Genomic DNA, 14,483 nt, shown 5'->3' on the forward strand with positions numbered 1-14,483 from the left:
TCTTTTCCAATGAGTTGGCTGCTTGCATCAGGTGGCAAAAATACTGGAGCTTCAGCTTCAGCACCAGTCCTTCCAGTGAATAAGCAGGGTTGATTTCCTTTAGGATTGACTGGTTTGATCTCCTTGCTGTCCAGTGACCTAATTAAAGACTGAAATCCCAAAGCTTCCAACTCCACATTCCTGCCCCATCACCCTATGATCACAGGTTTCCTCATGAAACTCACCTGCTTTAGCCTCCACAGCCCTGTTCCTCTCCCCATCCCACCCCCAACCATAGTCTTCCCTCAGGTCTTTTGAAAAGAATCCTTGTCACCTGAACACCACGGATGCAGGTTGTTTGCAGGCTTCACTTCTTGGCCCTTTGCCATCATTCAGTCCCGCGACTGTATCCACTAACTGAAATATTGATCTCTGAAAGGGCATGATTTCTCCTTCCTAAACTTTCCAAGCATTTTCTTGATATTTGGTGTGACAGTTAGGATCCGCCTTGTAGTCAGTTCTTTCTGGCTCCAGACTTTCCTTTCATGGACACTTAATTATAATCTCCTGAATGGCAGTGACTACACAGGCTTTTTTTCGGTTGTTGTTAATTAATGTATTTTTTTTTTTTGCTGTACTGCGTGGCATGTGGAACTTCCCTGACCCAGTATTGAACTCATGAAGAAGAGCAGACTCTTAACCACTGGACCACCAGGGAGGTCCCTCTTTTTTTTCTTTTCTTCTTCTTTTTTTAACTTATCATCTGCTCTTGGTACGGCGGCTTACTCAAAGTAAACACTCCATAGCTATCTGTACTTGAATGGAAACTACTGCTTAACACACTAGTAAAATAAACCAAAGCAGCTTGAGCTTTTTGCCCATAGAAACAAAATACACGGAGGGACTCAGAGTGATCTCTCTTCAGATATACTGAAAAGCTGATACTTCTTTAAAACTAGTTCACAGCGAATTCACCATGGGACTTTGGTTAGCATTCATCAACCTTATGTTGCCAAAACATCAAGTTACAGACCCACATTATGCTGAATTATTATTTGTAGCAGAGCAAATTTAATGGTCAAAACTATACACACTTGGAATTTTTGGTGATAGAAGTTAGAAAGTACTCCAATTTTAAAGAATGAAAATATGATTATAAATAATGAAAATAATTTATGAAAATGAATACTGTTATTTGTGTTTGATTTAGAAATTGTTAGCAAGTTTTACTAGTTTTACTTGATTTTTAAATTAATTTTTATTGGAGTATTGTTGCTTTATAGTGTGTGTTAGTACTGTACACAGAGTGAATCAGCCATCATATACATCTGTCCCCCCTCCCTTTTGGATGTCCTTGCCACTTAGGTCACCACAGTTCATTAAGTAGGGTTCCCTGTGCTAAGCCGTGGGTTTTCTCTAGTTATCTATTTTATACATAGTGTCAGTAATGCACTAGCTTTATTTTAAATGGCGATATATTCCCTGACACATCTGATGTGAGGCTACTATAATAATTCTGGAATGAACATATTTATTCATATAATTTTCATATTTTCTGGATTTTTTTTTTGGAGGGATAGAGTCTCAGAAATAAGTGTATTGGGTTGTGAGTTTGATCACATCGCACCTAGTTGTTGATTTTTAAAGTCCAGAAAAATGTATAATTGAAAAGATGAAAACTCTTTGTTGGCTAGAATTATTTCCTCTGTGTAACCAGTGGACAAGAATTTCTGGATTGTATAACTAGCCATTCTCAAGTACTGTGATTGATAGAAAAATGGATAACTCTGGGTTTCTTCCTTTATCAGCTTATTGTTTAACCAGAAGAGCAGACTGAGACTGGCACACACAAGAAATAAGGAGGCGAAGGTCGAGGTGTCAGTTGTAATTTCTAAAACAGATTAGAAAAGGTTGAGCTCTGTGAGGTTGAAACCCTGGAAAAGTTTTCTTGGCGGAAAGCAGTTTGAATAAAGTAAGATGATGTCTTCAAATGAATAGGAAGTTCAAAGAACACTTCAAGCTAATTTTCTTTACCTGACTTAATTTTCTTGGAGATAAAATAAAAATTTTTCAGTTGTGAAAATATCAATCACGGCCGAAAATTGTGATGACAACAGAGGTTTATAATTGGAGCACGACTCTTTGAATTTTTGCTCATTTTAATTCTAAAATTAGCTGCCAGAAAGAGCCCTGTTGAAATAAAGATCTCTTCTGAAACATTGCTGCTCTATGCCTTAATATAAAAAGTATGATTTTTCATTAGTTTTGACTGATTTACAGTTTATTTTCGCTTGAGACTAAACATAAGTTGCGTAATAGTGCGTGCTGCGTCCCTTGCCAGTGGGTGATGCGTGCGTCATTCTGCAGACTTAGTCTGAAGTGTGGACCTGGCTTTCCCTGACAGAACAGGCAGATTTGGAATAGTGTCTCACTCCTCTGGCAACCCTACCTGTGTATCGGCCAAAGTACACAGACTGTCGCCCCTCCTGGAAGGACAGGATGCTGGTGGTATAGCCATCATTTCTTCCCCATGGTCTGATACAGCCTCTGCTCTAAAGGCCCTCAGAGATACATGGGGGAATCAGACAGCAAAACACGTAAGTGGTGATTTAACACTGTGAACTCTGGAATCATGGGATCTCCACACGCCCTCAATGTGGCAGAAGAACAAAGTCCTGCCTTGGGAGAGTCAACTTCAGGAGGGAGGGCGAAGGAAAGCGTCATGGTCAGAGGACACAGGATGCCTGACATTTAGTATTGTGCAAGGGAATGGGGGCTCTGGGGGTGCAGATGAGGGGAAACCAGGGACCCTGAAGAGCAGAGTTGAAGGGGGTGTATCTGGTCATCTCAGTGGTGTTCATGACTTTCTCTTCTCTGCATTTAAGATTTCTAGCTCATAGTGGTTCAGTTCTGACCAACAAACTGAACAGCATGGCACGTGTTTCTTGCAAAGGGCTTAGCGAGGCTCAGCGTATAGAAACATGGGTCGGCAAAGTGCTCTCTGGGGACGTTTGAGACCGTCTTGCTTCGAAGTTATCCTCTTGCTGTGAAGATTAGTTTTTGTCCCATGTTGCTGCCAGAAAACTCTCAATGAACCTCAAGTGACTGAATATCTTATCTTTTGAAAAAGAGAAATAACAAAGGATAAAATCATTGCCCAAACACGCAAAAGATTGAAGTTGCTTATTATTTTGAGTGTTGTCATCAAATGTACCTTACTGAAGGCTTTTAAAGCTGAGATGCTTAAACACTCAGCCTAGAACGTGCTTTTCGGCCTTATTTGAGGAATGTGGTAATTTGTGTGTTAATGTATTAGTTATATGAATATTTTAAGATTAGGTTGGCAAAGGTATTACTAAAAATCCAGAAAAACATGACCTTGATTGCTCTTACTTTAGGTCTAACGGATACTTTTGCTCTTAGATTTCAGAACACTTCTGAACTTTGGTGTGGCTGTATTTCCTGTTATAATGGAAAGCCTCGTTTGTCACCTGGTTCCCAGTGATCAGCCTCCTAGGAACTTCTTCTTGTTCAGTCGCTAAGTCATGTCTAACTATTTGCAACCCCATGAACTGCAGCACATCAGGCTTCCCTGAACTTGCAAATGTGTGAATTCTTGTTTTTCATAACACTTGGAAGCAGAAAATGCTCTTTTGCATTTTACTGTTTCAGTTCAGCCTGTGCTACTTGGGTATCACTGGAAAGATGAAAATAGAGGCTCCTGGGTGAAGAGACTGTACACACTCAAGCAACGAGCAATTACCAGTTTTATACTTTAATCTCTAAATTAGTTTTTTAAATTAATTAATTATTTGGCTGCGCTGGGTCTTCATTACTGCCCATGGGCTTTTCTCTGCCTACAGCAAACAGGGGCTGCTCTTTGTTGAGGTATGCAGGTTTCCCATTGCAATGGCTTCTCTTGTGGAGCACAGGCTCTAAGTGCGCAGGCTCAGTAGTTGTGGCACGAGGGCTTAGTTGCCCTGCAGCATGTGGAATCTTCCTGGACCAGGGATTGAGCCCATGTCCCCTGCATTGGCAGGCAGACTCCTAACTACTCAACTGCCAGGGTAGTCCAATCTTTAAATTAGTTTGACCTTGAATATTTACTGTGAGTCGTGGGTTTGTTAAGGATGAGTCAGGGAGGTGCCATCCAGTCTTTGGAGGCAGAGAGGGAGCTAGGAGATACTTGGGGGCTGGGAGTGCTTCCCATCAGGCATGAGGCAGTGGGCTTAGGGTGGTGGTTGCAGGGAGAAAAGTCAGGCAAAGATATGAAAGGCACTTTGGAAAAATATGTGGTAAAATATTGTTCACAAGTTGGATATGATGGCAAAGGATAAAAAGAAATGAAAACACATCCATTCTAAAATGCTTTGTTCATTGCTCAGTGTCTAAGTTGTGTCTGACTCTTTGTGACTGCAGCACACCAGGCTTCCCTGTCCTTCACCATCTCCTAGAGTTTGCCAAAACTCATGTCATTGAGTCACTGATGCCATCCAACCATCTTATCCTCTGTCGCCCACTTCTCCTCCTGCCCTCAATCTTTCCCAGCTTCAGAGTCTTTTATAATGAGTTGGCTCTTCACATCAGGTGGCCAAAGGATTGGAGCTTTAGCTTCAGCATCAGTCCTTCCAAGGAATATTCAGGATTGATTTCCTTTAGGATTGACTGGTTTGATCTCCTTGCAGTCCAAGGGACTCTCAAGAGTCTTCTCCTACACCACAGTTCAAAAGCATCAATTCTTTGGTGCTCAGCCTTCTTTATGGTTCAGCTCTCATATCAGTACATGACTACTGGAAAAACCATAGCTTTGACTATACAGATCTTTGTCAGTTAAGTGATGTCTTTGCTTTTTAATATGCTGTCTAAGTTTGTCACAGCTTTTTTTCCCCAAGAAACAAGCACCTTTTAATTTCATGGCTGCAGTCACTGTCTGCAGTGATTTTGGAGCCCAAGAAAATAAAGTCTGTCACTGTGTCCATTCTTTCCCCCATCTATTTGCCATGAAATGACAGGACTGAATGCCATGATCTTAATTTTCTGAATGTTGAGTTTTAAGGCTTTTCCCTCTCCTCTTCCACCTTCATCAAGAGGCTCTTTAGTTCCTCTTCCCTTTACCACGCTCCAATAAATCATTAGTGTGACTACAGACAGGGAATTCTGTTTTCTTTTTCTCTTGCATTCCACACCCACCCCCCCCCAACATCCCATTTCCTGAACCTTGCTTCTTAAGACATTGAAAATTAGAACAGAAAGGAGAGAAAAAAGTCCCAGCAAGAATAATTTCAGTGTCAAAATGAGTCACTGGGTGTGGCAGTCTTTTGTACAATATGAGTAAAGTAAGGAAGTGGAAATTAAATAAATATCCTTTTATTATTTGATTTATGCTTATGTTTTCTTGAGACTGTCAGAAAGGATAAGTTTCATTATATAGTTTCTTACCCAGAATATAATTTATCTTCCTCTCCAAAGGGGAGGGGAACAAAGAGAGAGATTAGTCTATTCATCCATCTGACCTTCCAGTGAAATACCAGAAATTCTACCTTTCAAAGAGCATTGGATTTTTAAAGTTCTTTTAAAAAATAAAATGATGAAAATGCCATATAGTCATTGTGAAAAATTCTAACAATGTAGAGATATACAAAGTGACATTCAAAGAAATTCATTTTTCTCTCAGTTCAGCTTCAAGCCTTTGCGTACATACATATATACATAGACTACTTTTTAACGCCAAGGGAAACTGTTTTTGTTATAAAGACTGTTTTTCAGTGCCTCTTTTGTTTGTTGTTGAATGGGTGCAGAGTTCCATAGACTCTGTATGTTTCCATGGCAGTCAGAGCTCCATCTCATGAACTGTTCAGCGAGCACAGGATCACATTCAAGTGACCATCATCTTTGGGTCCCTCTCCGCCAGCTTGGTGACCTTGCATTTGGATATTTGTCTCCTAGTGTTGACTCGAGGATCACCTTATACATAAAGCACAGCAGAAGGGTCTGGAACACAGTATGTGTGCAACACGTTGCCTTTCATCTGTGGTGAACTGGTTTGATCTTTGGGGATGAAGTCTAAGGACCTCCTCTCCCCTGCAGTTTTCCAAAACTACAACTGGAGCTCGTTTAAATATCTGACTCCAAATCTTTACCTTCAGGATACTGTTTATCAGTTATATTGACATTTTTTTGTAGACTGTCTGGCTACGTTCTGTTTCTTTTGGAGACTTAGAAACCATGTGTCACTGATAAATTTAATCTTTCAATGTTTTAACTTTCTGTTTCCCAGACTTTGGGGTGTGGGGTCAGAGAAAATACAGAGAAGACTTTATGGTGGGACTTATGATCAGGTACTGAATTTGATACTTTCTAGTAAGGTGTGTTTTTACAACTTAAAGTCAAGGGTGGGCTTCCCTGGTGCCTCAATGGTAAAGAATTTGCCTGCCAAAGCTGGAGATGTGGGTTCGATTCCTAGGTTGGGAAGATCCCCTGGAGAAGGAAATGGCAATTCACTCCAGTATTCTTGCCTGGAGCGTTCCATGGACAGAGGAGCCTGGTGGGCTATAGTCCACAGAGATGCAAAGAGTCGGACATGACTTGAGCAACTAAACAACAGCAAAAGTCAAGGGTGGGCACATGAATACATATACATGTGTGCACACATGCGTGTTCATGCACACACACACGCACCCCTCTGGGAATCAGCCTTCACACTGTTCAAATCTATTCAAACACTTTCCTTTCCAAGGCCATGGGAGCTGGAGACCTTAGCAAGTTACCCTTTTTGCATCTGTGTCTCTACAGGAATCCACTGCGAATCCTACAAGGACCCATGCGCTAATGTCAGCTGTCTGAACGGAGGCACCTGTGACAGCGAAGGTCTCAATGGCACGTGTGTCTGCACACCAGGATTTACAGGCAAGTGACCCAGAAACTGAGTTTTCGAATTACTGCAAAATCCCTGAGATTGCAGCTGTGAAAAAAACCCAGAAACCTCTATGCATACATTATTGCAAAATATGAATTGCACTGCAGAAGGTAAGCAGGGATCGCTTGGATGGAGACCAGTTTTAAAGCAATTTACCGTGTTGTCATTAAGTGAGGCTCTCAGATCAGCATTTGGTTCGAAGACTTGCTGAGACTGCCCTTGCTATGTACGTTTTCTGACCTGTAGCTTTGAAACGTGAGACATGAGCCATTACACTCACACCTGATAAAGTGTCAGTGCTAATGGAGGCAAGAAGGAGAATGGAAGGGTCAAATGTGTCTTCTGTAGAAACTGCATTTCACCACCAGGTTTATTTCTATTGAAAGATAACGGCAGTGTCTGGATTTACTTATTTATTTTAATTGAGGGATAATTACTACCTTGTGATGGTTTTTGCCATACATCAATATGACTCAATCAGTATGAATCGGCCACAGGCATACATGTGTCCCCTCCATCCTGAATCCCCCTTGCACCTCCCTCCCCACCCCATTCCTCCAGCTTGTCACAGAGCACCAGCTTTGGGTGCCCTGTATCGAACATCAAACTCCCACTGGTTATCTGTTTTGCATATGGTAAGGTATATGTTTCAGTGCTATTCTCTGAAATCATCCCAGCTTTTCCTTCACCCTCTGAGTCCAAAAGTCTGCTCTTTATGTCTGCGTCCCCTTTACTGCCCTACGCATTTGAGTCAGTTCTAGTGAAGTGGATGAACCTAGAGCCTCTTATACAGAGTGAAGTAAGTCAGAAAGAGAAAGGCAAATATTGTATATTAACATCTGGATTTTGCATAATGGAGAGATGGTGGGGGCGATGAGAGGGAGACCTTGGATTAGTAGTGAAGGTGAGGACAGGAGAGGTGTGGGCAGAGGGAGTGGATGGGGGAGAAAATATCTGATGGAAGAACAGGTCGGGAGGACAGGGCTGGGTTCAAGAGGAGCCTTGGAGGCCCCTGGGCTCTGAGTGGGAAAAGTCACTGTGGGCAAGGGGAATGAGCCTAACAAGGGCTCCTTTGAAGTCACCCCTCAAAGATCTCAGCGGGTTGTGAACACCCTAAACAGATGTGAAGTGTCATATGCATGTGTAAATACTGAGGGGGAAGTTCTTAAATTTTCATCAGATTCCCAAAAGAAATTAGGAACCACTTGGGTAGTGGAGATTCCATCTTTTGCTTTGTTAACTGAGCACAGAAGTGTGGAGATGTAGAGCGTAGGTCAGGTCTCTGTTTTGAGCACTTGCTCAGCCAACAATTGTGTCAGGGTCACTCTGGCTTGCAGGTTGGGAAATGTTAATATACAGGGTGCTGACAGAAGAAGGTGGGCACTAAAGTTTCTGGAAATACGTTATCACTGGCTGGAGAGTGCATTGCATGCTCACTTCTCCCTGCTAAGCCACAGAGGCCACCTCCCCAACCCTGAAGAATTCCACAGAACCTGGACCCCCAGTCCATCCCTGGGGAGCCTCATTCGTGCTTCTGGGGAAGATGCCAACAGTCAAGATCAGGAGGAGCGACCCTGATCTTCCTTCTGTTTATCTGTGTCACATCCTTTGTTTTCCTTTTGGCTTTTCCTGGGACTGAGAAGCGGGCTTACTCAGAAAATTATCTGCAGGTGGTTTTGTTTCTGACCAGTTTATAAACACGCAAGGACATTTGTTCTCATCAATAAATGCAAAGATAATATTGGGGAAGCACTCCATTTTTCCCCCTAGACATTTATATCCCACAAATAATAAAAAGCTTGGAAGAAAAATGAGAAAATATAGTGCCATAGAGAGAAAAAAAAAAACACCACTTAAAACTGTGCTACTAGGAGACAGCTGTTGTTAACATTTTGTTACACTTATCCAGGGGTTTTCCTGAAGGTCTGTTTGTGTTTAAGATACAGTGTGTAGTGTAAATGCATATGTTCGTGCCTGCTAAGTTGCTTCAGTCATATCCAACTCTTTTCGACCCTGTCGACTGTGGCCCACCAGGATCCTCTGTCCATGAGATTCTCCAGGCAAGAATACTGGAGTGGGTTGCCACACCCTCCTCCAGGGAATCTTCCTGACCCAGGGATCAAACCCACATCTCCTGCAGTTCCTACATTGCAGGCAGATTTTTTTTTTTTTTTTACTGCAGAGCCACCGAGGAAGCCTGTAAATGCATATATTTGAACATAAAAGAAATCATATTGTTCATACTATTTTTCACTTAAAGATATGTGTATTTCATAAATGGCACTTTCACATTAAGGAATATGCTTCTGTTTATCATTTTTATTGGCTGTCCTGTCATCAATTCCATGATATGTCAGGATTCTTTTTTTAACCCATGCTCAATTCAGCTTTTGGAGAGATGGAACTTTTTCCTGTTGTAAACAATATTACAGTGAATATTCTTGCATGCATGTCTTTGTGAACTTGTATGATTATTTCTTTGAGCTAATTTCCTAGGAATGGAATCCCAGGATCCAGGAGAATACATACTTATTTCCATATTGCTCTCCAGGAAGAAACCTTGTACCAATATTTACTTCTATCCTGAGTGCAAAGAAGCTTTTATTTCCTTGAAAGTGAAAATGTTAGTCACTAAGTAGTGTCCAAGTCTTTGTGATCCCATGGAGTGTAGCCTGCCAGGCTCCTCTGTCCATGGGATTTTTTTTTCAGGCAAGAATACTGGAGTGAATTGCCATTTCCTTCTCCGGGGATTCTTCCCAACCCAGGGATCAAACCTGCATCTCCTGTGTTGGCAGGTGGATTGTTTTTCCACTGAGCCAGCAGGGGAGCTCTGAAGAGACCTTTTAAATGAAAATCTAATCTTGTCTCTCCCTACTTAAAATCACCTACTGGCATATCATTGTCTTTAAGACTTTTAACTGGATCATCAAGACCTGGGAGGTTTGGCTGCATCCAGTCTTCCCAGGCTTGTCCTGGGCCCTCTTTGCCTGCTTGATTCCCGAACAGCAGTGCATGCTCTTCTTTTCAGTAATGTTCTTCCTGTGTGTCTCCCGCCTCTCAATCCCCTCTGCCTCCCCCACTGGCCATACACCTTTTGGTTGTTGTTTAGTTGCTACATCTTGTCCAACTCATGTTCTAGGTGAAAATTCCACCCCTAGGCCTTCGGAGAAGGCAATGGCACCCCACTCCAGTACTCTTGCCTGGAAAATCCCATGGATGGAGAAGCCTGGTAGGCTGCAGTCCGTGAGGTTGCTAAGAGTCGGACACAACTAAGCAACTTCTCTTTCCCTTTTCACTTTCATGCATTGGAGAAGGAAATGGCAACCCACTCCAGTGTTCTTGCCTGGAGAATCCCAGGGACAGGGGAGCCTGGTGGGAGGCCGTCTATGGGGTCGCACAGAGTTGGACACGACTGAAGCGACTTAGCAGCAGCAGCAGCAGGCCTTTCTTATCATTCTTACTGTGATCGCAGCAAGCAGGAGGACTCTTCCAATTGAAGCAGGCTTGAACATCACTCTAACTGGTCTTTGAAAATAACAAATGCCTGTTTTTACTCAGCCATAGTCATTCTTCAACATTTTTCAGCTACCTTTCAGTATTTGTCTTTCAGTTCACAGAACATTCTGTAAGTTCCAGCTCATTTTCACAGGCAAATGTCATCAGTGCTTTATTCTCATTGAGATTTTAATTTGACTTTCTTTGATGTTGAGCATCTTTCATGTAATTACTGATCCTTCAGATGTCTTTGGGCTTACCTGGTGGCTCAGATGGTAAAGAATCTGCCTGCAGTTCAGGAGACGTGGATTCAATACCTGGGTTGGGAAGATCCCCTGGAGAAGGAATTCTCCCACTCCAGTATTCTTGCCTGGAGAATCCCATGGACAGAGGAGCCTGGCGGGCTACAATCCATGGGGTCACAAAGAGTCGGACACAACTGAGAAACTACTTTCACTTTTTTACTTTCATATGTCTTCCCTTGGGAAAGGTCTTTTCAATTTTTTGCCCAGTTTTTAAAAATTGAATTTTTGTCATATCATTGAGTTGTTAGGGTAATTTGCATATTCTAGATACAAATCCTTTGTCAGATAAACATTTGGCTTGTCCATTCATTCTTTATTTTTTTCCCAGCAGTACAGCCAACCATATATTCTTTTTTTAAATTAATTTATTTTTTATTGAAGGATAATTGCTTTACAGAATTTTGCTGTTTTCTGTCAAACCTCAACATGAATCAGCCATAGGTATACATATTCCCCTCCCTTTTGAACCTCCCTCCCATCTCCCTCCCCATCCCACCCATCTAGGTTGATACAGAGCCCCTGTTTGAGTTTCCTGAGCCATACAGCAAAAATATGAAACACTTTATGAATTTGCATGTCATCCTTGCTCAGGAGCCATGCTAATTTTCTCTGTATCGGTCTAATTTTTTACTATATGTGCTGCCAAAGTGAGTACCTTCCATACATTTTTAATGTTTTTGTGTGTGTGTGTGTGTGTGTGGGGAGCAAGTGCTTTTTTTTTTTTGGTAATCTCTAATTCATCAATTTTTTTATCTTTTGGTTTATTCTTTCTTTACCTACCTTATGATGATGACATTTTGCCCAATGTTTTCTTCTAGAATTTTTAAAAATAGATTTTGCTTTTAGGTTTAGGTCTCGAGTTAATTTTTTGTGTGTATGGTGTGACTTAAGGATGGAAGTTTATTTTTTCCCCATATGAGTACGAAGTTATCCTAGCAACTTAACTAACGGAATTCATTAGCACATTTTTTTTAAGGAAATGATTGACTATCTGTATGTCTTTTTTTATCCCTTTGGCTGTTTTTTCAAAATCAAAGTTTTTATTTTGAGATAATTGAAACTTCAGACTTCGTGAACAGTTTCAGTAAATAATAGAGAGGGATCCAGCGTGCAGTTTACCCTCAGTGACAACATGCTATAGAACTACAGTACAGTGTCTTTCCCTGATTACTGACATTCACACAGTCAAGTTCCAGACCATTTCCATCACAAGGATTCCTTATGCTGTCCTTCGATAGCCACGCCCGTTTCTTGTCCACTACAGGAAAATTTCCTTAATCCCTGGAAAGTGCTAATCTGTTCCCCATCTTTATAACTTTGGTATTTCAAAAATATTTTATACATGGAATCATATAGCATGTAACCTTTCAAGTTTTTTTCACTCAGCATAATTCTCTGGCAATTCATCCAGATCACTGTGTGTATCAAGTGTCTTCCTTTTTATTGCTGATCTGCCTTCTATGGTATGAATACTCCATAGTTTGTTTAGTTATTCACCTGTTGAAAGAAATCTGGGTTCTTTCCAATTTTGAGCTATTACAAAGAAAGCTGCTGTAAATCTTCATTTACAGTTTTTTGTGTGTGAATATAAGTTTTCATTTTTTTCTGTAACATTTGCCAAGGAATTCAAGTGCTGGGTCATTAAGTACTTGATGTGGACTTTTCAAAAAAAAAAAGATGTCAGAGTATTTCCAGAGTGGCTTAACCATTTTTTACTTCCCATTAACCATGCATAATAATCCAGTTTATCTCTCTCCTTGCCAGCATTTAATATTGTCTTCATTTTTTTATTTTAGCCATTTTGGTATGTGTTTAGTGATGTTTTGTGGTTTTACTTTGAACTTCCCTAATGATAAAGATGGGCTTCCCTGATGGCTCAGCAGATAAAGAATCTGCCTACAGTGCAGGAGACACAGGAAATGGGTTTGATCCCTGGGTCAGGAAGATCCCTTGGAGTAGGAAAATGGCATCCCACTCCACTATTCTTTCCTGAACTCTCCCATGGACAGAGGATCCTGGCGGGCCACAGTCTGTGGGATTGCAAACTGAGTGACTGATGCAAACACGAATGATAAATGATGTTGGACACCTTTTCGTGTGATTATTTTACATCTACACTTACTCTTTGGCCAAGTATCCCTGCATGTCCTTTGCTGACTTTCTAATCACATCCCACATATCAAGGCTACATACTATGATTCCTGACCACTGACATTGACCTTGATCACTTAGATAGTGTTTATCGAGTTTTTCCCCGGTAATGTGTTTGTTTCCCCCTCTTTGCATATTTTACTCTTTGAAAGGACCACACTGAAGGAATGGGGAGTTATACCCATCTCTTTGGAGGAAAAGTTGCTACATAAACTATGTGAAATTCTTCTGTAGGAGAGATTTGTCTGTTTTGCCACATTTGTTTGTATCAGTGTGATGTTATGGATATTTATTTTATCAGATCATATCAGATCAGTCGCTCAGTCATGTCCGACTCTTTGCGACCCCATGAATCGCAGCACGCCAGGCCTCCCTGTCCCTCACCAACTCCCAGAGTTCACTCAGACTCACGTCCATCGAGTCAGTGATGCCATCCAGCCATCTCATCCTCTGTCTTCCCCTTCTCCTCCTGCCCCCAATCCCTCCCAGCATCAGAGTCTTTTCCAATGAGTCAACTCTTCACATGAGGTGGCCAAAGTACTGGAGTTTCAGCTTTAGTAAGAAGATTTTTATTTATTTTGTTGCTCAGAATGTTCCAGATTTGGACATTGGGAATTCTTTCATTTGGCTCCTATTGTCCCCCGACAATGAACACACTCCGTTGTTGTGTTGGTGGTGGTTGTGTGTGTGTGTTTTATATGCTTTCTGGCACTGAAGATATCCCAGTCTTATCTTATATATTTCTTGCTCCTGTCTTAGAATCAGCCATCTCTCCAAGAAGAATGGTTCCTTTTATTGCAGAATGGTACTAGAAACCAAGATCTGGCCTCAAACTGTGCTCGATATTCCAGGCACGCCTTTGCTTCTAATCTTCTCAGCTGACATAGCAAGCAAATGTGTCTGTATACTAACCCATGTATTTATAAATATTGCCATTGCAATATTTAGTTTAGTTCAGCTCAGTTCAGTCGCTCAGTTGTGTCCGACTCTTTGCGACCCCATGAACCGCAGAACACTAGGCCTCCCTGTCCATCACCACTCCTGGAGTTCACCCAAATTCATGTCCATTGAGTCAGTGATACCATCCAACCATCTCATCCTCTGTCGTCCCCTTCTCCTCCTGCCCTCAATCTTTCCCAGCATCAGGGTCTTTTCAAACGAGTCAGCTCTTCACATCAGGTGGCCAAAGTATTGGAATTTCAGCTTCAACATCAGTCCTTCCAATGAACACCCAGGACTGATCTCCTTTAGGATGGACTGGTTGGATCTCCTTGCAGTCCAAGGGACTCTCAAGAGTCTTCTCCAACCCCACAGTTCAAAAGCCTCAATTCTTCGGTGCTCAGCTTTCTTTATAGTCCAACTATCACATCCATACATGACCACTGGAAAAACCATAGCCTTGACTAGATGTACCTTTGTTGGCAAAATAATGTCTCTGCTTTTTAATATGCTGTCTAGGTTGGTCATAACTTTCCTTCCAAGGAGTAAGCATCTTTTAATTTCATGGCTGCAATCACCATCTACAGTGATTTTGGAGCCCCCCAAAAATAAAGTCAGCCACTGTTTCCACTGTTTCCCCATCTATTTGCCATGAAGTGATGGGACCAGATGCCGTGATCTTCGTTTTCTGAATGTTG

General features: G+C 41.6%; 1 protein-coding gene across 1 annotated transcript in view; it reads left to right on the top strand.

Moving 5' to 3' along the window:
• The window catches only part of DNER (delta/notch-like EGF repeat containing), a 290,628-nt gene that overhangs the window by 242,845 nt on the left and 33,300 nt on the right, over positions 1-14,483 (top strand). The window contains exon 10 of the mRNA XM_010837101.1: positions 6,772-6,885. Within this exon, the coding sequence (XP_010835403.1) occupies positions 6,772-6,885 (114 nt within the window). The remainder of the gene's footprint in view (positions 1-6,771; positions 6,886-14,483) is intronic.

The sequence above is a fragment of the Bison bison genome, unplaced genomic scaffold, assembly GCF_000754665.1.
Source record: "Bison bison bison isolate TAMUID 2011002044 unplaced genomic scaffold, Bison_UMD1.0 scf7180017864068, whole genome shotgun sequence".
Lineage (NCBI taxonomy): Eukaryota > Metazoa > Chordata > Mammalia > Artiodactyla > Bovidae > Bison > Bison bison.